We start from the raw sequence: 25,487 nt of genomic DNA, 5'->3' as shown, positions 1-25,487 counted from the left end.
AACATTGTATAGTTCGTAAACAGTTGTGAAGTGACGCAACCTATCATTTAGAACCACGCCGATGGGCTGGCCGATCCAGCAGGCAGGTGGCAAGTGTAACTTGTGTGTAAGTATGTCCTATACTATAGAAAGTCAACTGTCGGGTATGGTTAATGCACAGGAGCTTGATACGCCAGTAACGAGTCTGCAGTACCACTACCACGTATAGGTTGTACGGCGGGGCACAATAATCCATGAGTAACACGTTGATTTATCGAAATTTGATCGGATAGCCATCGGCTAGCAGGTATTAACAAGTAGCAAAGCGTTTCTGGCAAATTTCTCAGCGGGAAAGCTATGCTGCAGGTGCTCCTTCATTGTAAACGATGTGCAGAAGGGCAGGGACACAAAGCCAGTAACCCAAGGATGCCCTGATCCTTTCTTGCTTAGTGCCCCTGTCTCTTTGCGTGCCGTCTATAATAAATTATTTCCGATCTTCCCAACTTGCAGTCGTTCTGCTGGGTGCTCCATTGCAGAGCGGCTGTCAGTGCGAAGATGTTGAGGTCACAAAATAATGCAATATACTTCAGTGTCGCAGATATGCCCATGGTCGCTGCTTTAGTTGTAGGTGTCGTAGAGCTCAAACGTGCACCTGCGGCCCAGATCATTCCGCGTTGGAACAAACACAACGAACAAATGCTTAGTGCAGATGAGGCAGTAGCTCGCTGTCGGGACTATTTTCGTGCCAGAGGTGCCACATAAGTTTGAGGGTTCGCGTGGGGTCCATTACGGCAGAGATTAAAAAAAAAAATTTTGGACGTAAGCCTTTCAATACCTTGGGCACCGTCAGTTCCATCCTCACCACGTCGGTGTGTTCGAATGCATGCCATCACCGAACGGGGTCGACGCGCCGAGGAATATCGCAAGTTAGCCCACTTCTTTAAGACCCAAAAGCAATGCCAGCGCAAACAAGTCCCACTGGTACAAACGACGACCCACTTGAAGCTTTATCCCAGACTCTCTCTCGTTGTCCTCTTGGTATACAGGCGTCCTGTCTGGTGCTTTAAACTCCTCGATAGAAAATTAAAGTGATTAAGTTGTGCTGGTGCAAATATCATCTGTTATCTGTCGACGAGCACCGCACTATACCACCACAAAAAGTATGACAGTTCAGCGAAAGAGAAGAGCTGAGCGCTTCACTGTTAGTAAATTCGTCCATGGCTTATGGACCATGAGCTGTGCTCTAACGACGCGCAATGTTGGTGCATCTGCACCACGGCGGTGTTTTTCGTTGCTTATCTAACGACTGATGTGAGAGGTCTTTTATGTCAAACTCAGCGGAACTGCGAGAAATTGGTGTAACTTCCTTGGACGCTGCATGCAAAAAGAAATAAAAAAATTCATGCGTCATAAATACATGGACAAATTTATAAAATAGTAGCAAAGTTAAACCTACTGAACTGCGCACACGAAAGCAGCTATCGCGCAATGCTTGCAGATTTAGCGAAAATGTGGATAATCGTACTTGACAAATTTCAAAATATGTAGGACGCGGAGTCGACGCCATCACAGGCGAACGCCTGACTCGACGGTTAGACTGACATTGCAGTACAAGCTGCATCTGGCGGGCCAGTCGAAAGCGCGATCGTGTGAATACAGGTTTCTCTATGCCGCGATGAGTACCAGACTGGTCGCTACAATAAACATGTTTCACTGCCTTGCGTATTACTACGTCGTCAACTCAGTCTAGAGTACGGAGTTGAATCACCAGGGCAATGCATCGTAGGTTCGACTTAGGTGAGTGATCGAACCTGATGGCCTAGTTACGCTAATAAAAACTGATTAGAGTCGTCGAGTGTACCATACACTTGTGTAATGATGTATGCAGAGGGCAAAAAAAGAAGAAATTATCAACATTAAAGTTGTGAATTGTAATCAAGAAGTAGTACGCACAAAGTAACCAGAAATGAATGTGCTGACACACACACACACACACACACGCACACACGCACACACACGCACACACGCACACACACACGCACACACGCACACACACACGCACACACACACGCACACACACACACACACACACACACACACACACACACACGCACGCACGCACGCACACACACACACACACACACGCACACACACACACACACACACGCAAGCGCGCGCGCGCGCAACCAATCGACATACGCTCGTTCACTCATTACGGACACTCACGCACACCCATCTTTCATAGCTTGCACAACGGTAAGGTAAAGCTCACGTCATACAGCAGAGAGAAGGAAAAAAAGTGCGCGTTTTCCTCCCGTTAGGTCGGCTGACGGGGGAGGATTGAAACTGGTTTCCGATTGCCCGCGAGGGTACAGGGCTTGCTTCAAGGGTCGCACACCGCTTATTATGCGCGACGTCCTCCAGGATAAGATAAGAGACAAAGAAGAAAAAAGGATCGCGGCCGCTGGGAGACGTAGCGTCAGCGGCACGGGGCGGGTTCCCGTTTCAGTCGGCCGGAACAGCTTGCCAGAGTCAGCTGGAAAAGGTAAGGCGAGCGCCGTCGCGGACGCTGCCGGCGACGTTGCCTCTGCGCTGCTTGCGCGTGTGTCAACCGCTACGCATAGATGTTTTAGCCATGTGAAACAACGACTCGTACTGGTTTTTGCAACGTAAATGTTTTATATTTAATTTCACAATTGTCGACACAGAACGAAGTCTGTTGCTACAAACGGGGTAGATGTGTCAAAAGATTCTCAAACGGTGTAGAGTACACCCGTGAGCAAAAGTAATACGGACTACAGGGTAGCCGAAAAAAAAACAGAATTTCTGCGTAATTAATAGGCGTAAACGGAAACTGACAAGCGCACTAGAAAATTCGCAACGACAAGTTTGGATTGCAGTCTATAATTTCAGGTTACACTCACAGGCAGAGGAGAAAACCAGTTTTACCGCGCAATCCCTGGTCCGTATGCTTCTGCTCGCGCGTGTACGTCACTGTTGTCAGAGGGAAAAGCATGAAGCGTATATGCTGTTTAAATGTTTGGTATGATGCGGCCAGCGCTGTCATAGACTAAAAGCAAGCGCGTGCATATATCTCATTTATTTTGTTGGAGAATAAATGACTCTGTATTTATGGAACCTTTCCGTACCCAGAGCTGCTTGCATGGTAGTGTTGGCATTGTTAATTTTTTTCTCCGGCAATCACTACACGCTGTCACGTGCATTATGTTAAAATCCAATGAACTGACGAGAAACGACACAAAGATAGCTGGAACCACTCGAAGAGACTGCGTATTTCAACCTTCTCTGGTACGTGCTTAGGTGCGGATATCTGTTAACCTAGACAGAAATGAGGCCGTCGTTTGCCCCTACTGGGCGATATCCCTGTAAAGAAAGAAATAAAAAAGAAAGAAAGAAAGAAGGAAAGAAAGGAAGGAAATGATAAGACCGTATAATTAATCCGCACAGTGGACCCGTTAGAGGTATCGAAGAAAAAAATACTTGGCAACGTTCGCAAGGTATGATAGATAGTAATCTTGCGGCCCAGGAATTCAGCCAGCGACCACCACATTAAGATACTTGTGAATCGTTTGTGAAACTCCTTGCTCTGTTGGTTTTCATCACTTGAGACAAAGGGAGTTAAACGTGTTAAGCTAATGATTGTTTCCTGAAATTTCGCAGTTTCAACACCATCAAGATGCACAAGTTTTACCTGATTTTTGCTGCCGTTCTGGCCTACGGTAAGTAAAACTGGCTAATGATGTTTTTATTCCTAGGACAGCGAGTTAAATGAATATATGTATAAACGATGCTACTCAAAGTATGAGGAACTTCTTGAATTAAATTACAAACCACACTGCCGGAAGCACTAGGTACAATTATTAACAAGCATTCTCTTCATGTATTAATGAGATGCGCATTACTTGACATTTTCAGCAGTAACACCGGATTTGTAAGAATTTTATTATATTTCGAAGAATTGATGGAATCTTCTGCTTAGAAAAAAGAAGCAAATTTTCTTACCTAACTTACGTGAAGAAAATTTATTAAGAGGCTTCTTTCGTTTGCAAGTGTTTAATGAAATAACTATATCCATAAATATGAGTGCCCTAGATAAAATTATCATAATACCAGAGAACTCCGGAAGTACTCAATCTTGTCAAGTAATACAAGCACCTTTTATATTTATTTGTAAGACTGCTTTCTATATGTAAATGGTAGCTATGTAATCCACGTGAATTTATTCATGTCTATATATACGTTTGTAACCTTACTTTCCTGCTATGGCTACGCATTGTGTACAGAAAAAGAAAATCCTCCCCAATTGTGTGTTATTTTCAAAAAGTTTTTCTATTCATGCAATAAATGTCTGGATCAATAGAATTCGAGGTTTGGGAGGTTGCGGAGCTGACCGCGTGAGCGACGTAAGCTGTGCGAATACGTTTTTTTCATCTGTCATTTTTCTCTTATCAGCATCGGCGGCGACTATTATGGACTCAAACGTGTTCATGGACACGGTTCTTCAGCAGAAGATGCCTTCGCTGGTTAGGGGAAACACCAGGCTATACCCATTCGCAACCATTCCCGATTTCAAGTTTAAGGTAGGTTTATTGTTTCAGCTTTTGTTTTGCGACAAGAACCAAGATTTTAACTGCTGCTCTTCGCCCCTTTCCTTGACACCCAAGGAAGTAGGTCGTGTCGCAAAAAAATTTGTTTATATTTATACATTGTTTTCTCCCCGAGTAAATCTTCGTTAATTTTTATCGAAATGAACTTTCTTGCACTTATTGATAACACGTAAAATCTACTTCTCGATTCGTATAAGTACAGTGTTTGACAAAGGCTTCGGAGCCACCGCACCTGACAGTACTTGCATTGAGATGGCATACTATACAGCGCGTATGCAGAATTGTCATCGCTACAGTCGTTTCAGATTTCTTGAAAATGGAGAGGGGCTCTGTTCACTCCCCTGAGGTTCAGTAGCCGAGGCGTCCTAAAGAATCTGTCACAAGGCGCTCAGCCAATTGTGTCATTTGTGTCCTTTGCGGACTTCGAAACTATAGGTAAATATTGTAGAAATGTACTAATTTGCCCTCCCCCAAAAATGCCAGTCGCTGCAGCGCTAAAAGAAGTGGCTTACTCAACATGACACGCCCGCAAACATGAACGCGCAGATAGAGTCCACGGGCCTGTTCAACCGCGACCTGAAGGTCAACGCGACCGAAGGCGCCATACGACACCTGGACACTGCGCCACACCGCAAGGGCAGCTGCCAGCCCCCGGTGCTGGTCGCAGGCAAGACCACCGTCAGCTGCGAACTCGACCTGAGCGGTATCAACACCACCTTCACGGCCAAGGTAAACAGACGGCTGCAGATAGCTTTCCCGTCGTCGGAGGTGCCACTAAAGTACAGCGTGCAAGCATTAATGATATTCGTATGCAGCGACGCACGTGTGACCAGCGTAGTAAGCAATGGGCAAACAAATTGCTGGATCTACCTAGCGGACCCACTGCCTAGCTCCTCAGGACCCCAATAAGGTCATTTACTACTACTACTGCTGTTTGAAGCCGCACATTAACCTGCAGCCAAGTGTCATGAACTGTCCAATCGCAGGATACAACTCAATCCTTCCTGAATGCTAAGCATACTGCTTTAATATTTACGCCAAAAATTAATTTTGTTTTCGCTTTCATAGAATGCGCAGAATGCGTTTGTTTTACGGGTGATCAAACCTGCGCACCAACATCAGGAAACTGCAGCAACAGATGTTCTAAAAAAATCCTTGATAAAAATTATGGTGGTGACAACTAGGGCGATGATATCTGGCACAAGCCATACCCGACAACAAACTGTGCGGGCAAATCGGGCTGTAGATATGAGCCAGCTATGCATGGCCGCTAACTAAGGCATCTCTAATTGATGTTAAAACACAGAGAAAGAGAGACAATTGCGTAGTGTAACCGTGTTTCACGGTGGTCGAGCCGTTGTTCTGATGCTGTATCTCTCGCTTATTGTTTGGTGACACTAAAATAGGGTGATAGGTTAGAAAAATCAGGGCTTTACTCTGATAGTCAATCATAATGTTCTGGCTGCATCAAAATTCATCCTAAAATTGCCTCCGCCAGGTCAGACACGGATGCGTCAGTGTTCCTACTCATAAAATCATTCGTACGGTCAATCACGGAACGAGTGACATGACGGTAATAGGTGTCTTGAGCACATATGTTCGTGAATTGGGTCCCTGTTGTAATATTCAGTGGTTAGCGCGTACCAATCCAGTCGTTCCAGTAGCCACCCAGTGCTTTCGTTTTACGATTTTCAATGTACTTGCTAGATTTATCCCACGTGAATTAGTAGGATAGCAAACTCGGCACTCAGATCGGCTATGTGCTGGAACAGTGCAAAGTAGAGGCCAACATTTTCATGTGCTTATTGATAATTTGATGGTCGTTTATTATCTATTAGTGTTCTACGGTATATCACAGTATGGCGCAGCTGTTTGTTACGAACGTGATGCTATCGCACACAACGTTTGTCTCATCGTTTTGTGTATTGTTCGCTTGATCAGCCACATGAGTGCTTGTAACTTGCATTCTTTCAGTACAGTGTCATGGACCTAAGGCCCGTTGAATCAAGCGTATCCATGCAAGAGTTAACTCAACTCTTGTTTCGCAATTTGCCCCCACACCACAGGTTTCTCGGATCAAAATGTATTGTGGAAGAGTGACGTTTGTTATCGTTAGTGTGGCACTCCATGCAACGAGTGTCGTGAAGCACTGCACAAAGCCTGCTTGCCTGTTTCTTTTTTGGAAAAGGGTGTGAGCAGCTTGGCACGTTGTTATATTACCTAATACCATGCGATACTACAGATCTAGCGCAAAACTTGCGTTTGTACACTTATAATGACTTTCCTTTCGAGAATCTGCGACGCCAAGAAATAATAAACAGATGCCAGCAGCTTAGAGGTCAGCCAACGTCTTCACGGAATTTCACAGAAGCTGTAGGCTACGCGGAATATCACTGTCTTGAAGTGTCTATACGGCGCTGACCAAGCAAATAATTCTGCTCGAGCTCCACCCACAAAACCGCGCTGCACCTGTCTTCCGCGATTCCGCTACAAAACACAGTCCCTGAGAAACGCGATACTGTAAGAAGTTCGCATCCGCTGGGACGTCACAGAAATGAGTGAACGTAATTGGCTGGAGCATCTGTAGCAATGCTCGTTGAGGTGCCATATTTACCACTGCCAGTCTCAGGTTGTCCACCACTTTATAGTATCTCTCGATTGAAATAGTCGTGGGCAGCATACTCGCGAAAACCATTTTGCGCCATTGCGTTGTAACGTCCCGAATACAAGATATCACTTTACTCGGCGAAACGTTGTTAATTTCACGCTTAAACTTGAAAAAAATTTGAAAATGGGGCGAAAAAGGAATAACCAAAATCGTCCCGCTTACGTTCCAACGCCTGCCGTGCTTTACCGCGCGGAGCTGCTAACCCCCCTTTCGCGCTTCTCGTCGCACAGACCAAAGGTGACAACCTCGCGGGCACGATCAAGAGCATCTGGGTGCACGTGAACGCCACCAAGGTGCTGACCGACTTCGAGGCGGCCGCGCTGCCTGGCAAGGACGCCAGCGTGCAGACGTTCCGCATCAAGGAGCTCGAGCTGAAGACCAAGTACGACAAATCACTCGGCCTCGGCGACGACCGCAAGAAGGAGTTCAAGAAGGAGCTCGAGAAGAAGGTGCAGACCGCCCTGTACGAGGTCATCTACAACGAGTACAAGCAGGTGCTCGAGAGGGCCGTTGCCGACACCTACTTTCCGCGAGCGTAGAACGTGTCGGAGAGGCACGTCAACGCCCCGGAATGCGTCGCGCACGCACACACACACACCAAAAATTCTACGAAACTGATAAGCACGAGAAGTTGGCTGTACGGTGGTTTAACTATGAAAATGCATTGCTTCGCTACGAGCATCGCGAAAACCATTGCGGGAGTAAATATATCTGTATCCCATCCCTAAAAGCACCTTCTGTTGTCTTTGAAGCAATAAGCTTCAGGTGAGTGAAAAACAAAAGTAAAATGCTCGTTAGCATCATGTCACTTTTGAGATGTAGAGGTTCAGTCGACAGCAAAGGTGGAGGTGCTCTTATTTTTTTAACAATTTAGGGGTTTACCCTATGTGGTTCACGTAAAGTGAACAAACACACCCCGTGACTCTGACAAGAGAAAAATAAAAAAGAATAGAGAGAAGAACGCATGTGTCTCGCTGAGTATTTATTTTAATTGTAGCATTTGTTGTGGCCTGTGTGTCTTTTGCTGCTCATCAGACATCGATTTCACGCGGAAATTGGAACACCGTTCACTACACATTCTTATACTCTAGTGCCAGTGGTGCACCATTCAAGTGCGTCACGCTTGTATTCTTCGAGCTCGATACATTTTCGAGACAGGGGTCGCGCTTCTATCACACACTTGTGTGATTGTTCTCCGTGCATTGTTTCCTTCTTCCTTGCTGTGACTTATAGGTAACAAATTTATATGCGTTGCAGAAGAAGCGCCTTCTATTTTGTCATTGTTCTTTCTTTTTGCTATTGGTGAAATATTCCTAGATTTACGCAATGCGCAAAGCCTAAAGTGAGAGCTAACAGAGTGACCCCAGTATTGACATTACAAGGTGACCAGCAAAGGTCAGAAAAAGACGCATCTGCATTCTTTCAACAACATCAAACATTACATTCAATAAAACATTTGATGCAATCGTTGAAAGCCATGTAAGCGCTGGTTTAAGAATGAACTGATATAACTAATATTATTATAAATAGTTTGCAGGGATTAGTTTTGAGAAAGGATATCACTACTTCCTTTTTTCGATTTTCCAAAGGAGACAAAGTAAATGAATTGGTGTGCAAAGAGTGAGTGGTGAGTAAAAACTTTATTGAATATAAATAAAATAAGGCGCGATGGTTGGAGCCCCTATTCCAGGGCCCCACTGGCCCGAGCGGTTCGCTGGGCTTGGTCCAGAAGAGCCAATTGGCTCTCCCGGGCCTCGTCCGCAAGCCTCCCGCTGCCTATTCCTCATTAGTGGATGTTGGTGTAATATGGGGCTGTCTATGTGCGGAGGCCTCCTGGGGCACTCCCATGGGATGCGTTTTAGTTTGGGTATGTCTGTGCACCACGGGCACTCGTCAAAGAAGCTTTACGAATAACGGCTGGTCGTTCCGAGTTCTCTTGAAGAACTGATGCTACTAATGATACCCACAACTCAAGGAGAAATTAGCTACACTGACACTTATGTGTTCACCCACCGCTATGACCAAGTGGCTGCGGCATTTCGGCGCTCAGCGTGAGCCAGCGATAAGGGATCGAACCCAGGATGATGGAATAGAAAATAAATGGGGATTGTACCGGGCGTTGGGTGCAGTTATAGCAGAAAACGTGTCCAAAGTTATTCATGAGAGCCCCGTTAATGTGGCGCCTCTCGTTGGCAAAATTGTGAATTGAATGCTAGGGTTTCGTGTGGCAAAACCACGATTTTATTATGAGGCACGCCGTAGTGGGGAACTCTCTGGATTGATTTTGACCGCCAGGCAGTCATTAAGATGCCCCCAATGCACGGGACGCAGGCACTTTTTCTTTTATTTGGCCGCCATCGAAATGCGGCCGCCGAGGCCGGGATTTGATCCCGTGACCTCGTGCTTAGGCAGCACAACGCCATAGCCGCAAAGCCACCGCGGCGGGTTGGCAAGTTGTGGCTTTTACATTTAACACTCCAGCTAATATAATTTTGTTTTTAATTTTTGGTCACAGTGGGGAGTTCTTGGTACCAAATCGACATCCATGTCTTTTCGCCTTTGAAAATGTGGAAAACTACTTTTTAAATAAGTAGTCCTCACAGCTTCATTTTTTTCTTTCTGTTGAACGCATCGCTGATGTTCACAATTCCTTGCAATGAACAATGAAAGCCAGAAATCTAGGTAGTTACCTAGGTAAACCACTAACCCCCCAGTATGAACCAATGGGAGGTACAGCTCGCCAGCTCGGACCCGGAGGTGCAAAAGGCGCTTATGAACCGAGTATGGCGGGCAGCCGAGGTCAGTGGAGCTCGGGACCTGAGACCCCACCCATAGGATGTCCAAGACCACCTTACTTTCTCAAGAAACGTTTTCATCATCATCTCTTTCATTATTTTCCTCTTCGCTGTGGGTTCCTATTGAGTTTCAATTGCCAAAGATAATTTGATTGTAATTATTTTTATGAGAACATTTCTCTCTGTCATTATTTTCGCACCATTTATACTTTCTTCTTCCATCGAGTGTATGTTGCTACAGGAGCCCAGTCTGGCGTGCGATATCTCGCCACGTGAGCTCTCCACGATAATTCTGCTTTCACATGCTTAGTCAAAGCTGCGGGGGGCCGTCAAATTTCAATATCGCGCACGGTGTAGCACATACCCGGGTACAGCCAACGCCCACGCAAAGTAGTTGCTAAGGTGGGCTATGCGCCAAAACTCGGCAACGACCAGCGTGAAGATGAAAGCTAGGACGATCGATGGATTCCTTGAGACTGTCACGCCAAAGAGAAGGGGACCACCCATGCAGGACGCGTCATAAATATTCAAAGCTGAAACTTGGGGTGACTCAGCCGGGCAACACGACCTTGTCGCGCCTCGCGCCTGCTTGCAAACACACGTGCAGCCCCTTAGCCTGTGTCGAGCTCGAAGCCGGGCGACGTCGTGGAGATCACCAACCACGCACGAACAAACTGCAAGGTCCGCTCGCCGCCGTCTAGGAGTGTGGTGCCCTGAGGTCACACCGCAAGCAACAGATGCAGTTCCGTACGCCGTCGCACGCCGCGTGTGTAATTACGGCCAGTCCACATGCGGAGGGGATGATTCGCGTAAAGAAAGAAGAAAATGCCGGCCGTGATGTGGGTCAGCAAAAACGAAAAAGTCGCGCCAAGGCAGGCAGGGTTGAACGGTTGTGCCAACTGCGGCCGATCGGGTAGACACGGAGGGCGAAATGGAACAGAATAACGCGATTCCAAAACCCGCACTTGACACAGTTGTATATGGGCTCTTACCTCGGGCATGAGCGAACGAAAGAAAGAAAGAAGGAAAGAAGGAAGAAACAAAGACGTGAATGCGATGCTGAGCACAGTGCTGTGAAGTCAGCGTACGCGACGTCAAAGCTGCAAATGGTGCCACGTAGAACGCATCCGATTTCGCATACGTTTGATCCTTCGCGATACCAAGGCGCAAGAGAGCGCTGTTGGCACGGTCGTGTTTTTCCTTTTTCTTTTCTTTTGTCTGCAAGCTGAGATTGTGAAACTGCGTCGAAGGCTTGCACCTATCACCACGATGGTGGAGAGGGCGAAAGTTGCCAGGGAAAGGAAAAAAGAAACTCTCCGACCGAGACGTCAGCGTGTGATCGTCGCGGCTGCCTGATTTAGTCGAGCGAAACTTCTTGCTGCGAGTGACGGCAAGGTGAGCACCAGCTCTTTCTTTCACGCTGTACTTGTTCTTTTTTTCTTGACCTTAAATGCATTTCGTTAGAGTATGCAAGTTCAAGGACATAGCTGAAATCGTACGGCTTTAGCTACTTTATCCGAGAGAAGACAACAAATGTCACTTTAGGCATCTAGATGCAGTTGAGTGACATTTCATACGAAATGTGACAGCTCTTACTTGGTTAGGAAGGCACAGTGTTTATCCAAAGCACCGACGCTTCGTAAAGGTGATGCTCGTAAATCGAGTTTACTGCTACGTAGTCCGCTCTTGCTGTGTTACGAAAGTATAGCTGCTGAAAGAAGAAAAACTCGTTTTGCTCATCCATTTTAAGAAGATAAATGACACAAGACAACAAAACAAGCTGACCAAGAAAGCGGAACATTGGAAAAGAGAAAACATATTTATTGCGACGATAAAATGCTAAATATTCTTGCGAATTCATCAACGAATGAGCCATATTTTCACGCTCATAGCCACTTATCATATAGGTAATGCCCATGATGAACGTAGCGGATGGCTTTGAAGATAACTTGCAAACGCGATGCGTTTGGTTTTCATGTTGACATGCTAGCAACATTAAGGGCAGGGGGCGTGTCTTTACGGCGTAAGTGAAGTAATATTTATTTTGATTTTTTTTCAGGAAACATAAAAGCATCATGCTGAAGTTCTGTATTTTGGTGCTGGCAACTGTCGGTTATGGTGAGTTTTGGGCTACATCAGCATGCTTTCCATACCGATAATTCCCGTGTGAATTGCAGTCTGCGAACGAACTACACACGTAATGAAAAAAGTAAGCTTTATTGTCCCGAATTTATACAGTGATTTTTTTAAAATCATGGCTTAACACGTACCCACTGGAAAGATAAATGATCTAAAACATTGTGCATGATACGTTTCACGTATGCATGACAAAAAGAAAGTTCAGACACATGGTTCCGAGCACCTCAATAATGTTTTTTTTTGCTTTCTGGTTTTCTTTCGCTGAAGAGAGCCACGGTCACTGACCAAGTCAGATGAATTATCCCGACGTTTCGGAACCGCGTACGGGTTCTTTGTTGACTGACTTGGACAAGAAATTGTCGTCACTTATGTAGACAGCACGTGAAGTAATGAGCGTGCGTAAATGGCAGTTATAGTCCCTGCTGTCCGGTTCATCGTAGCAGGCGTCTACTGAATGATGAACAATTCTCTCGCAGCAGTAAATGTTCATATGTGTCCACTTAGGTGTAAGCATAAAGCCACCGCAAGCGACTAATTATTCCTTTATGTATTGTTGGACGCAAATGAAGATATAACAACAGACCATTTACAGTGTACAACAAGATAGAGAAGTTGGCCGATAGTCTGCCGTCAAGCCTCGCCGTCGACTTCTTCCTCACAATGGCCAAGGTGGTCGTTGTCGCCATGTTCGCAGTACCGTGACAATATGTTCGCGTAGGAAGCTTTCTCAGTTGACACATCATCCACAGCTTGAACTGTGACTGCTGTTATTCAACAGAAAGAACACCCAGCGAAGCACCCGTTCAGTGCACGAAAACACTGATATGAATTCAAGAACACAGCACCAAGCATGTCTGGAACGCCTACCAGAGTTGTTATGTCCCCCCACAGTCACATACGACAACTATAAATTGTAGGGAAAAGTTGGCCGAACTTGCTCAGCAGTCACAAAATTTTATTTCTGTTCTGCTCTGTTATACTTCAGTTTCTTTAGAGAGTTTGATTTAAAAAGTACTTCGGCTACTCCATTTTTCATCTTATCTAGCAAAAATAGAGGAAAAAATCTTATTACTAAAATAAATAAAGGAAGAAGAAATGACAATGAAACCAATAACTGTTACGCCACAGTGGAGAGTGCGTTTGGAGTCTGTTCGCGCCGCTAACAGAGTAATAGACACGTGTTGTATTCGTTATCAATTGGTGCGAGAATCCTCCATGTACAATATTTAAATTCAATCCAAGTCTGTAAATCTACATGTTCTGAATCATTTATTCTGTCGTGTACCCCCAAACAGGGGCGGCGGCGGGCGTCAGCGATGCGAACACCTTTGTGGACACCATTTTCCGGGAGAAGATGCCATTCCTCGTGAAGGGATCGCCGCGGCTTTTCCCTTATGCGACCATTGGGGACTTCAGGTTCAAGGTACCCGCGCCAGGGCTGTTACTCCTGGACGCTGTTTCACATTTGACATCGGTGCAACGTGTATAAAATTATGCCGTATCCCTCGCCCGGTACGTTCTGAATCGGGAAACACATGACATTTTGACGCAGATAAGCCAGCCGCGAAGGAGATAGGACGAAGAGTAACAACAGTGCACGAGCTGCTGCAAGATAATATTCAGATTATTTGCTACGCGCAGTCGGTAAGAAGTTGCAGCCATGTACTTAGAAATGACGACAATGGTCACTGAGATAAAGGAAAACGAAAAAGGAGGAAAGAAAAAGAGAGATCACTTCGAAAGTAGCGTCATTTCGTTGAGCTCCGAACTTCTCGGGGATTAATGTCTGTAAATTCTGTACGCATATGACTTAGAATTATTTTCTTTTTAGTTTCACAGTAGTTTTTGCATAACGGTTAGAATATATATTCATTTTGATAGAAAGAACGCTTAATTGCACAAGAACCCAGGCATTATCTTAAACTTGGGTCTTCCCGTGAAGCATATCTGCCCTTAGTGATGTGAAGAACTATAACGAGAAATCTTGTGCTGAATTCCTATTAGAGAAGATTCGCCCGAAATTACGCGCGAGGTTACTAGAAAGGACGGAATGTTAGTTGCTTCCCTGCGATGGTCGCTTCACTTTAGTTACTTTATTCCTTTGCGTTACACACCTTTCCGTTACACAACCACAATGGATTGCCAATTACTCGAATTTGCCAACTTGCCTGTGTCACTGCATCATGGCGTTTCACGAGAGAACACAGTGGTGGAATCTCTTCTGACACGTCTGAACAATACGCGTTCTTCGCGCGACGTACCCGGCAGGTGTACAAGACCCAGATCACCAACCGTGACCTGAAGGTGAACATGACGCGTGGCGAGATCCGTGGCCTGGACACCGCTCTGCAGCGGCTGGGAGACTGTCAGGCGCCCTTCCTCCGCGACGGACAGACCGTCGTATTCTGCAACCTTGCCATGCAGGGACTCAACATTACCTTCACCTCGCTGGTAAGTCGTTTGCGCCTTCCGCAGTGTAGACCGTGACGCTGAGTGTGAGCTAGCTGCTTTCCCTGACCGCACTGGCTCTGAGAATCGTGTTTACGAGAGGGTCTCGGCCCAAAGATTTCTCCCGATTTTGCCGAGCACTAGATGGCGCCTTCCCTAAAAGGAAGCCGTCATTAAAATCTAATGACCTTACTTGTAGATTATTGCGATTAGGAAGGTGTGCGGTTGGGAGTGCAGTCTACATTGCATTCGCGGGAACGATGCAAGTGCTCGGTTAGAAAAGTTTAGTCATTGAATTGCTGGGGATCGCTATTGTAGAAAAGTTGCTGTTTTAATCAATGCACTTCCCTGCGATATTCACGGAACATGGTAAAGGAGACAGAGAGAGAAAGAGACAGAAGAAAGCCGAGAGGCAGGGAGGTTAACCAGAGAGGAAGATCCGGTTTGCACCCCTACGCTGGGGAGAGAGCGGAAAGGGAAGTAAAGCGATAGGAAAGTTGAGAGAAAGTAAGGAAGGGGGCAGAGATACAAAATCAAAGTCGGTCACTATCACCGCAAATTATCACCGCACAGCACAGTAGCACTCGCAGCACCATAAACGTCAATTACGGCTACAAACGCTTGTCCAAGTATGTTCTATTGAAAAGCTGCAACAATGCCCTCGCAGTCCTCCGCTGCAATGGCCTGTGATGTCAGCATTTTAAAATGGCTATCTGTTAAATGTCTTTTATCGCGATTGCGAGTGATCGTCTCTGTAAATTGCAATGAGGACAGTCACAGAGAACGCATTGAAGAGCGTCCTCGCTACCACTGATGCGTCATTGGCCCATCCCATTCGAAATGCAAGAGACTTCATAAGAGCCATTCCAAATCATATTTGACAAAGCAGGGTAGCCTCGCATCGGCAGTGTCCAGCTAGGGTGCGAATGTGGATAGAAGAGTTTAGGTGGTGCCTTGAAAACTTCGGGTGTTCTACAGGGAGAACGCGATATCCCGTGTGAGCATTCGTAGTTATCTAGCAGCATCTGTCCTTGATAACGGTATCGACTGCTCTTTACCGGCTTCAAGAGCCGACCGAGCAGTGTTATCGGCGTGTTCGTTACCTGTGACACCACAGTGACTTGGAAGCCACTGAAATGTCACGTGGTACTCTTTCGCAGCCGAGGTATCAATTAGTTCTCTAATTTCGAATACCAGTTGTTCGTCTGGTCCGCGCCGCAGGGCTGATAGCAAATATTGCAGTGCTGCCGTGGAATCACTGAATATTGACCATCTTCAAGGTTGTTGGCCGACAAGACGAAGTGCAGCGCGCAGAGCTGCAAGCTCCGTAGGCGTCGGTGTCATTGGGTGACACGTCTGGAAGCTGATGATGATGCCTCTCGATGCGGAACCATGCTAATAGGGGAACACACTGGATAGTTTCTGATCCATCAATGGATTTTTAGGTGGTCGTAAAGGAGGTAGCGTACGCAAGAGCCAAAGAGCAGGCCCACACAGCGTGGGTTTAATTCATACATAATTTTTATGTCAGAGAGAGAGAGAGCAAGGACAGATAAGGCAGGGAGGTCAACCAGACGAGCACCTGGTTTGCTAATCTACAATGGGGGCATTTTATGTGAAAAATTCTTGGTACATAAAGGTGTTCGTGCAGTCAGGTTACCTCAGCGGCTGTACATCCCTATTCTGTGGATTGAAGGCACTCTCGAAAATCTTGTTAGGCGCGATTTTATCATGGCACCGTGGCCTTAGACTTCTATATCTTGAGCCAAGCAGTGTCTAATCACGTGGTTTGCATAGACTGCACAAACATTGCAGGTTGGGCTAGCGACTTACATTGTCATACTAAACGCAGGCAAAAGGAGACACTCTGGTTGCCATTTGGAAGACCATCTGGGTGAACGTAGCCGTTAAGGACACCATGGCTCAGTTCGAAGCCAGCGCTCCTATCGGTCGGGATGGCACTCTCCGCACGTTCCTCATCGAGGACATCCGGCTGGACGTGACGTACGACAGTGACCTGAGCCTTAACTCGGCCCGCAGGCAGAAGTTCAAGGAGGAAATAGCGGCCAGAGTCAAGGACGAGCTAAGACACATTTTCTACAACGACTACAAGGACCTGCTGCGCCGTGCTGTGGAGTCGGTCTCGTTCCCCAGGGTCTAATCGGACTTTGAGTGCAACGCGCGAGATCCTTACAATACCGGAAGTGGCCTTGACTCAGTCATGCCACGAAGCAAGCAGTCTCGTTTTCCAGCGAACTCATGCGAAAACACCTGTGTACTTAGATTTGGGTGCACGTTAAAGAACCCCAGGCGGTCGAAATTTCCGGAGTCCTCCACTACGGCGTGCCTCATAATCAGAAAGTGGTTTTGCCACGTAAAACCCCATAATTTTGAATTTTTCCAGCGAAGTCATGTTGTCTTGGTCCCGTATGCGAAACGTTTGGCTTTCTTTGCGTGAACACTTTCACTCGTCTTTATCACTGTCTAGTTTATTCAAAGAAATAAAGCCCGATTTGCGGCTTTTACAAAAAAAAGTGCCTGCAGCGTTTGGATTGCAAGCCCACCTTTGTGTACTGTGTGCTAGCACAGAAAGAAGGACGCTGCGTTTATATGTTCCTAAAATAAAGAAAACTTACATTTAAATGTTCACGGCGTGTGGTTCTTTTGTGTCCATTTGTTTTAAATTGGTTGGTACGGTCTGCATCAACTGCATAAAGCGATGTGTTGCGTGTCTTGGGCACTTAGTGCTCCCGGGATCGGCGTGGCACTGATTAAAAGGACCGACTTTGACGCATGCTGTTCTGTGAAAACTATTATAACCTGTTTTCAAATAGAAGTGGCGACAGCCATGGCATCATGCTTGTTGTAGGGTTCGAGGGAGGCACGCGAAGGAGACCTAAATGCAATGTTTGAGGGCCAGCTGCCTTATATGCTGGTCAGGGGAAGAGAGAGCGAACACAAATAGAGGCAGGGAGGCTAGTGGGATCGCAATATCAGGTTTGCTACCCTCGCTACCCTGTACTGGGGGAGGGAAATGGGAAGGAAAAGGAAAGATAAAGTAAGAGAGAGAAAGAACAGTACAAGACCACCAGGGAGATCACACATGCGCAAAATTCACTACAGCGGAAATCCGGGCTTGTTGGTTCATAATCCTCTAAAACCTAGACGTGAAACGAGGGGCAAACATCTGTGCCTATTTTCTGTTTGTAGCTCGTTTTATGCGCTGTTATAAATGGACATGCGCTAAATTAAGAACACCTTGAAATGTTTAGTCGTTCGCCCAGGCAGTTGAAGGAAGTGCACGAGCCTCTGTGTTGACAATCGCTGAAGGCACTTTTGGATTCTCTGTGCGGGTAATGATGGCAGCTTGTGGAGCATTCCGCAACTCAGTGGATGCCACCAGTGCAGCCAGTGTATCAAGTACATACATCGCACCTTGTACAGACGTAGTGTACTGGTTGTTCAGGAGTGCCCAGATGACGTCCATTAATTAACGTAGTAGAGCGATGACTTGCCAATCTGCAAATGATACCTCATCAGAAAGTGTAGCTCATTTCAGAGCAAGGAGCAGCAGGCTGCTACTCCTTGACAATCGGTGCATACGATAGTCCCGACCATTCTCCTGAAAAGTTAGCCTTGCCGACTTCTGTCTCCGTTTGGCCGTCAACATCTAATGCGTGCAGTACTGGAGGGTTCGAAATTACTCGTTATGCAAATGCATGTCTGCCTAGAGGAGGGGAGGGGTGGAGGGGGAACGTAGCAGTAGCAAACATTTTTTTAAAGCTTCCCTGAGCCTACCTCTTTTAGGGGACATACACAGTTTAGTAACGAGGATTTAAGTTTAGAATTATTACAACGAAGGCATCAAATAAAACAACGGACGAAGGAAGGGGACACGAGACAACCACGTAGGCGCCTACGTGGTTGTTTCGTGTCTCCTTCCTTCGTCCATTGTTTTATTTGGCGCCTTCGTTGTAATCATGTATAACCAACTCGCGCACCAGCACGTGCTCAGTAAGTTTAGAAGCAGCACACCCAGCAGCAACAAGCTTGGAACAGTAAATAACGACAAGTAACGAGTTGGTTCTACATCACTTTCTACATACTGTCTCAGTGACTTGGCTGTAGCCAACTTCACCTGCTTCAAGAACGAGATGGTATAAACTTGCTCTAAGCAATTATCCCTTTTTCAATCTTTCGCCCTCAGAAGACTCCATATGGAAGGTACTATGACGGACGTGTAAACATTTTCGAAAACAAAATTACTATTTGGTACGACCTGAGGCAACATTCGCAGAATCGTAAAATGGGCTGAAATTCGTAAACTACACGAAAAATTTGGGAGAGTTGGCGGGTATGTAAACTCCTCTTTCACAGAAGCCGTAGTCAGCATGGATGACCGTTGGTGGCGACGTCAGCGATGCCGGACAATTTCAGTTGCTTGTTTTTGGGTTCAGTTTTACCTGACCATTTCTTTTTTTTTTCAAGATAGCTGACTTATTCCTAATTTGGAACTGCGATCATGAGAATCCCGGCACGTCGATCTCTTACATATGATTGCGTGGCAAGTGTCTTTTGCGTTCTCCGCACACTAGGTACACACCACTGAGCCCGTACTCAAGGCCTTCGAAAAGCTCTTCATTGCCACAAGTGCTGGTATGTTAGGCAGGTGATCCTGCCCAACCTACCAGCACTTGTGGCGATGAAGGGCTTTTGGAATGAATTGGGCGAGCTGTGCGCCGGAAGGAGCCGACCTAGACATATGCGCGCATGCATGAACCCCTTAACTATAACCTTGACACCGCGCCTGTCCCTGAGGCGGCCATTTGCACAATGTCAGCATCTTCGCAAGCAGGTTTTATAAGCAATGGCAGGTCCGCGTTTTGTAGAACCATGTCAGTATCATAGACAACACCGGTAGTGGCGATAATGTCCTCAGGTATATGACACCGGACTTCTATGTTGCCTGCTCAAATAAAACTTTCAGTAAGATACCATATCAGACACACCCGTAATTTTACTGCTTGTACAAATGAAAACAGACACGGCGAGTGGACGCATGCTGTGGAGAGCACTGCAAATAATTATTCTGAATTGGAGGTGTGAGCTCTGTGGCATGCCTGGCATGTTACTGTGGTTATAATAAAGAAGCAGTCCAATGAACCCACCTCATATGCTGAGCAACCTGCATACTCGCGCCTATTAACGCTGTCCCTTTTAATCTTGTGGCCAAAAGTAATTTTAGGAAATGCCTTAGGTAGGGTCAAATAAAAGTTGGTTTTGTAAGACCTTTTAATATATATAACGAAATAGTCTATCTGCATATGATGGAAGCAGTACGCACCTGGCTACAACATTTCACTTATACACAAAAACTAAAGTTTCTTTAAAAGGAATAAACTAACAATGAAAATGGAACATTAGAACACGCGAATACTTGCACATGCGAAAAGTTCTATAGGAAAACGAAAAACAACAACGACGATACATTAACAACGAACGCCAATCACTGCACACAATCGTTCCTTGTATTTTGAACACACATCTGTACTAGTGAAAAGTATTGGACTGCAATGAAAGCTGTCTTCTCAAGGTCCCTTACTGGCCGTGGTTCAAACATCGTCCCAAGAGGCACTGAATGATTGTTTTATCCCTAAATTTGTAGCGTAGTTGTTATCTTTGCTGGGGATAAAGGGGGTAGTTCAGCAGAACGGTGTGCAATGTCCTAGTCTGTCAGTTTAATAGCAAACGGCGTGGAGATTGTTCGATAAAGTTTAAAGAATAAGTGTTATGTTAAGGTTGCTCCAAGGTGAAAGTAGTCAAGGTTTACACACTTCGATGTATCTTCCCATATAAACAAAATTCCTGTCCAGAATCTACAGTACACCACATTCATCTTTTGGCCCTTTCATCGATTCATACAGTCCATGATCTCGCTGAAAGTTATCGTAGTGCGATTTTAACCTCGTCGACTTAAACGTGCATATGTACTAGTTGGTTCATGATTAAAGCTCAAGAATGGCACAACGAATACAACGGGGAAAAACGACAGAACCGGCGGCAATTCTGTCCTGTCCTTGTTGTCCACATAAATCATTTTCGCGCCATTTTTAAGCTTGATTCTAACCTCGCGGAGACTTACTTGTGCAGAACATTGCAATGCTGTTTCCCTAGGGTCGAGCATGTCTCACAGCCCAAACTAATGCATTGGGCCCCAACATGACGTGTTCACGGGAGGAAGCCTGCGAGGCAATAAGCGGTCGGAAATGTACATCCCCCTGTTCATGATAGATGGGCATGCTGGACGCAGGTATGCTGGACGCGCATGCCTGTAGAATTGCTGAATTTGAGCAGGCCGTAATTTTTATCAGGGCATGGAAGAGGACCCATTGACGGCACGTTTGCTCATGCGTCATATGAAAGTTAATATTCCTATAAGAGGTGCTACAACGTCTTGTATGCTTGTTCCGAATCACCTAACATGTCACTCGGAGGAATCTTAAATGTCCATAGGCGTCGCAGTACACTAAACACCAAGGATTGAAAGAATTAAACGTTGTACCAAGAACAATATTCTCATTTTGCAACGAAAGTACTCATGCTGCACATGCTGGATTTATTATTCGTATTGGTGTACGCAAGTAAGTGTGCGTATCTTATTCGACGCCACTGCAAGATTTCTCATTGCGTGCGACACCGTCCCCGGGAAAACAGCCTATGCAGCAAAATGCGCATTGGCAATTAGTGCTCACAAAGCACGTGCAGAACCGACGTAAGTGCTGTTAACAGATTAAGTAACTCTTTCAATGTTTAGTCTGCGTTTAAGAGATATATTGTTGGCACATAAGCAGAGTAAGCATAAACTCAGGCAGTCGTATATCCTCCTCGTTTCGCGAGACGTTTGCATCATGACAACGGTCTGCAAGTGCCAGGAATGGTCCTTGCAAAGGCGTCAGCAAAAGGTTATCGGTAAGTTGATGCGGAAGATTCAAGACAAAGCTATGAGTAGAAGTACCCTTGAAATACACGCCAAGACGAATTCGGTGCCTCATTGAAAGCTTCAACATGCGACCTATTGAAGCCTGATACTATTGTTGCCCCAATGTAAAAATAATCCGCAATGAGTATGAGCGAGTTTTGACATTTCTATCCAGCGCATGCATATGCGAAATTGAATTTAGCAGATTTACTGCGACACATGAAGGCTAAAATTGTTTTCTTTATCTGCAGCGAGCAGATGTGCCTCTTTATGAAAAGCAAACATTCAACGCCGTTATCACGATACGAAAAGAATGCAACATAAATAACGGCTCATCAGTACGAACACACCAGAAGTACCACGAAAGATTGCGGGCACGAAGCAAGAAGTAGCGCTCGTAGAAATAAACAGAAATCTGAGCCAGGCAGAATGCTCAGGAGCGACGTATAACAAAAGGAAACCGCGGGACGCCGTATATGCTATAATGACTTCCGTCACGCGCAAGTGCCCACAACATATATACCGGACACACGCTCTCCAGCGACACCCAGCTCTTCTACAAAACAGGCACGCTTTAATGAGCGCGTGGATGACAGAGATTGAGTTTTCGTATCGGGTCATGCCAAGCCTTTTCATTCTTGAAGGTCATGGGATCAGGACCACTGTAGTGATATGAGTTGATTTCTTTGATGGCTGTACTGTCGTTGAAACATGAAACGGCTGGGCGCTGCGCAGCAAAAGCTCTCGGTTTATTTTCTTTATACCCTCGATGTAAATGTGTAACGTTCGATCTAATTATTGTAAGTTTTCTATTATATTATTGCTAATACTGTTACGTATGTATACATTGTCGGATAAAAATAACAATAATAATTTTGTTTCTTAGTGCACGTGCCTTGTATTTCATTGTCTGGTTGACTGGAAATCTGCTAATTAGTGTTAATAACTATTTTTTTTCGTATATTTGTTATTCATTTTTGCTCCTCCTCTACTGACATGAGCTGTTCCTATTGACATGGCTCTTCCTGCTTGCTCTAATTTCCCGACATTACTACTAATATGCACATGATTAACGATAAATACCTTGTTCTTTGTTGTACTCGCTTCGTATTCACTTGATTGAAAGACAGCTGCTTTTCAGTTAATTATTGCATTCGTCGTATGACACATCCTTGTTTTTCCTGTCCCCGCATTTATAATGCTCTGTGAAGGGTCCTTTAGCGTAAAATATATTATGGTGATTACAATGATTATGATTATCAGTACATTATAAAGAACAATAAACAAAAGAATACAAATAGAGCACACAGACCGGAACAGGTGTTTTAGGAGCAGTGGAGCATACAATAAAACGGTAAAAATACATTGAATAAATAAATACGCAACAATATTGTGACAATCTGAAAGGGGCGCGTCATTATGAACAACAAACCCAATAAACTACTCATGGAAGAACAGAAAGGAGCGCTATTCAGTGCATTTACAAATAGAAGGGGTCTCAAATGCTAAATTATGATGCGTATAGATTATTCCATTAATTGAATGTTTGTGGAAAGAATTACTACGAGCGAGTGATGATGTTACACGGGTATATGTAGAGCTTATGGTGGCGGTCTCTAAGGGGTGAAAAAAATGACGCTGACTGTATTCAGATGACTAGAATAGTTGTGTTGTGAAAGTATTTTTACCAAGATCAGAATCAAATTTTATTCTCCCAAAATTTGGCAGGCACCCCAGAGAAAAAGCTGCACAACAAGAACAATGACTGAGTCTGGGGCCTCTGGCTGCATGGCATATGACATGGGAGGCAGGAAATAAAAAAAGGCACCTAACAGCAAGAGAAGATAAGCACACAAGCGCAGTATTGTATTGCATTGTATTTTCACGCAGAGAAGTGATCAAAAAGGAAAATAAACATGAACACACATGTAAAAGAAAGTAGAAACTAATGTAACACAGACAAGGCAGTGGGGGAATATGGCATAGGCACTAGGAATATCAGGGGAGAGTTATTAGTAGAGTTTGCGGAACAGAATAGTATGAGGATAATGAATACCTTCTTCCGCAAGCGGGATAGCCGAAAGTGGACGTGGAGAAGCCCGAACGGCGAGACTAGAAATGAAATAGACTTCCTACTCTGCGCTAACCCTGACATCACACAAGATGTGGACGTGCTCGGCAAGGTGCGATGCAGTGACCACAGGATGGTCAGAACTCGAATTAGCCTAGACCTGAGAAGGGAACGGAAGAAACTGGTACATAAGAAGCCGATCAATGAGTTAGCGGTAAGAGGGAAAATAGAGGAATTCCAGATCAAGCTACAGAACAGGTATTCTGCTTTAACTCAGGAAGAGGACTTTAGTGTTGAAGCAATGAACGACAATCTTGTGGGCATCATTAAGGAGTGTGCAAAGGAAGTCGGTGGAAACTCCGTTAGGCAGGATACCAGTAAACTATCGCAGGAGACGAAAGATCTGATCAAGAAACGCCAATGTATGAAGGCCTACAGCTACCCTACAGCTAGAATAGAACTGGCAGAACTTTCGAAGTTAATCAACAAGCGTAAGACAGCGGACATAAGGAAGTATAATATGGATAGAATTGAACATGCTCTCAGGAACGGAGGAAGCCTAAAAACAGTGAAGAAGAAACTAGGAATTGGCAAGAATCAGATGTATGCGTTAAGAGACAAAGCCGGCAATATCATTACTAATATGGATGAGATAGTTCAAGTGGCTGAGGAGTTCTATAGAAATTTATACAGTACCAGTGGCACCCACGATGACAGTGGAAGAGAAATTGTCTAGAGGAATTCGAAATCCCACAGGTAACACCGGAAGAAGTAAAGAAAGCCTTGGGAGATATGCAAAGGGGGAAGGCAGCTGGGGAGGATCAGGTAACAGCAGATTTGTTGAAGGATGGTGGGCAAATTGTTCTAGAGAAACTGGCCACCCTGTATACGCAATGCCTCATAACGTCGAGCGTACCGGAATCTTGGAAAAACGCTAACATAATCCTAATCCATAAGAAAGGGGACGCCAAAGACTTGAAAAATTATAGACCGATCAGCTTACTGTCCGTTGCTTACAAACTATTTACTAAGGTAATCGCAAATAGAATGAGGAACACCTTAGACTTCTGTCAACCAAAGGACCAGGCTGGATTCCGTAAAGGCTACTCAACAATAGCTCATGTTCACACTATCAATCAGGTGATAGAGAAATCTGCGGAATATAACCAACCCTTATATATAGCTTTCATTGATTACGAGAAAGCATTTGATTCTGTCGAAACCTCAGCAGTCATGGAGGCATTACGGAATCAGGGTGTAGACGAGCCGTATGTAAAAATACTGCAAGATATCTATAGCGGCTCCACAGCCACCGTAGTCCTCCATAAAGAAAGCAACAAAATCCCAATAAAAAAGGCGTCAGGCAGGGAGATACGATCTCTCCAATGCTATTCACAGCGTGTTTACAGGAGGTATTCAGAGACCTGGATTGGGAAGAAATGGGGATAAAAGTTAATGGAGAATACCTTAGTAACCTGCGATTCGCTGATGATATTGCCTTGCTTAGTAACTCAGGGGACCAACTGCAATGCATGCTCACTGACCTGGAGAGGCAAAGCAGAAGAGTGGGTCTCAAAATTATTCTACAGAAAACTAAAGTAATGTTTAACAGTCTTGGAAGAGAACAGAAATTTACATTAGCCAGCGAGGCACTGGAAGTCGTAAGGGAATACATATACTTAGGGCAGGTAGTCACTGCGGATCCGGATCATGAGACGCAAATAATCAGAAGAATAAAAATGGGCTGGGGTGCGTTTGGCCGGCATTCTCAGATCATGAA

General features: G+C 45.3%; 2 protein-coding genes across 2 annotated transcripts; both read left to right on the top strand.

The window, feature by feature from the left end:
* The first annotated feature begins 2,423 nt into the window (after positions 1-2,423).
* On the top strand, positions 2,424-8,236 carry LOC135903560 (salivary anticoagulant protein P23-like). Its single transcript, XM_065433874.1, has 5 exons — positions 2,424-2,524; positions 3,661-3,719; positions 4,453-4,580; positions 5,154-5,336; positions 7,506-8,236. Exons 2-5 carry the CDS (start codon positions 3,677-3,679, stop codon positions 7,812-7,814), a joined length of 663 nt encoding a protein of 220 aa, XP_065289946.1. The 5' UTR covers positions 2,424-2,524; positions 3,661-3,676; the 3' UTR covers positions 7,815-8,236.
* A 3,133-nt stretch (positions 8,237-11,369) lies between these two features.
* LOC135903561 (salivary anticoagulant protein P23-like) lies at positions 11,370-17,304 on the top strand. Its single transcript, XM_065433875.1, has 5 exons — positions 11,370-11,465; positions 12,130-12,188; positions 13,505-13,632; positions 14,478-14,660; positions 16,510-17,304. Exons 2-5 carry the CDS (start codon positions 12,146-12,148, stop codon positions 16,816-16,818), a joined length of 663 nt encoding a protein of 220 aa, XP_065289947.1. The 5' UTR covers positions 11,370-11,465; positions 12,130-12,145; the 3' UTR covers positions 16,819-17,304.
* The last annotated feature ends 8,183 nt before the right edge of the window (positions 17,305-25,487 follow it).

The sequence above is a fragment of the Dermacentor albipictus genome, chromosome 1 (genome assembly GCF_038994185.2).
Source record: "Dermacentor albipictus isolate Rhodes 1998 colony chromosome 1, USDA_Dalb.pri_finalv2, whole genome shotgun sequence".
Lineage (NCBI taxonomy): Eukaryota > Metazoa > Arthropoda > Arachnida > Ixodida > Ixodidae > Dermacentor > Dermacentor albipictus.
This window is presented reverse-complemented; position numbering and strand designations above follow the sequence as displayed.

What these genes read in the sequence shown, in the direction of transcription:
- LOC135903561 (XM_065433875.1), top strand. Translation starts at nt 12,146, where the DNA reads ATGCTGAAGTTCTGTATTTTGGTGCTGGCAACTGTCGGTTATG. An exon ending in GCTGGCAACTGTCGGTTATG is followed by an intron (nt 12,189 to 13,504) that starts GTGAGTTTTGGG and finishes ACCCCCAAACAG; the next exon opens with GGGCGGCGGCGGGCGTCAGC. An exon ending in ACATTACCTTCACCTCGCTG is followed by an intron (nt 14,661 to 16,509) that starts GTAAGTCGTTTG and finishes TACTAAACGCAG; the next exon opens with GCAAAAGGAGACACTCTGGT.
- LOC135903560 (XM_065433874.1), top strand. Translation starts at nt 3,677, where the DNA reads ATGCACAAGTTTTACCTGATTTTTGCTGCCGTTCTGGCCTACG. An exon ending in TTCCCGATTTCAAGTTTAAG is followed by an intron (nt 4,581 to 5,153) that starts GTAGGTTTATTG and finishes ATGAACGCGCAG; the next exon opens with ATAGAGTCCACGGGCCTGTT. An exon ending in ACACCACCTTCACGGCCAAG is followed by an intron (nt 5,337 to 7,505) that starts GTAAACAGACGG and finishes CTCGTCGCACAG; the next exon opens with ACCAAAGGTGACAACCTCGC.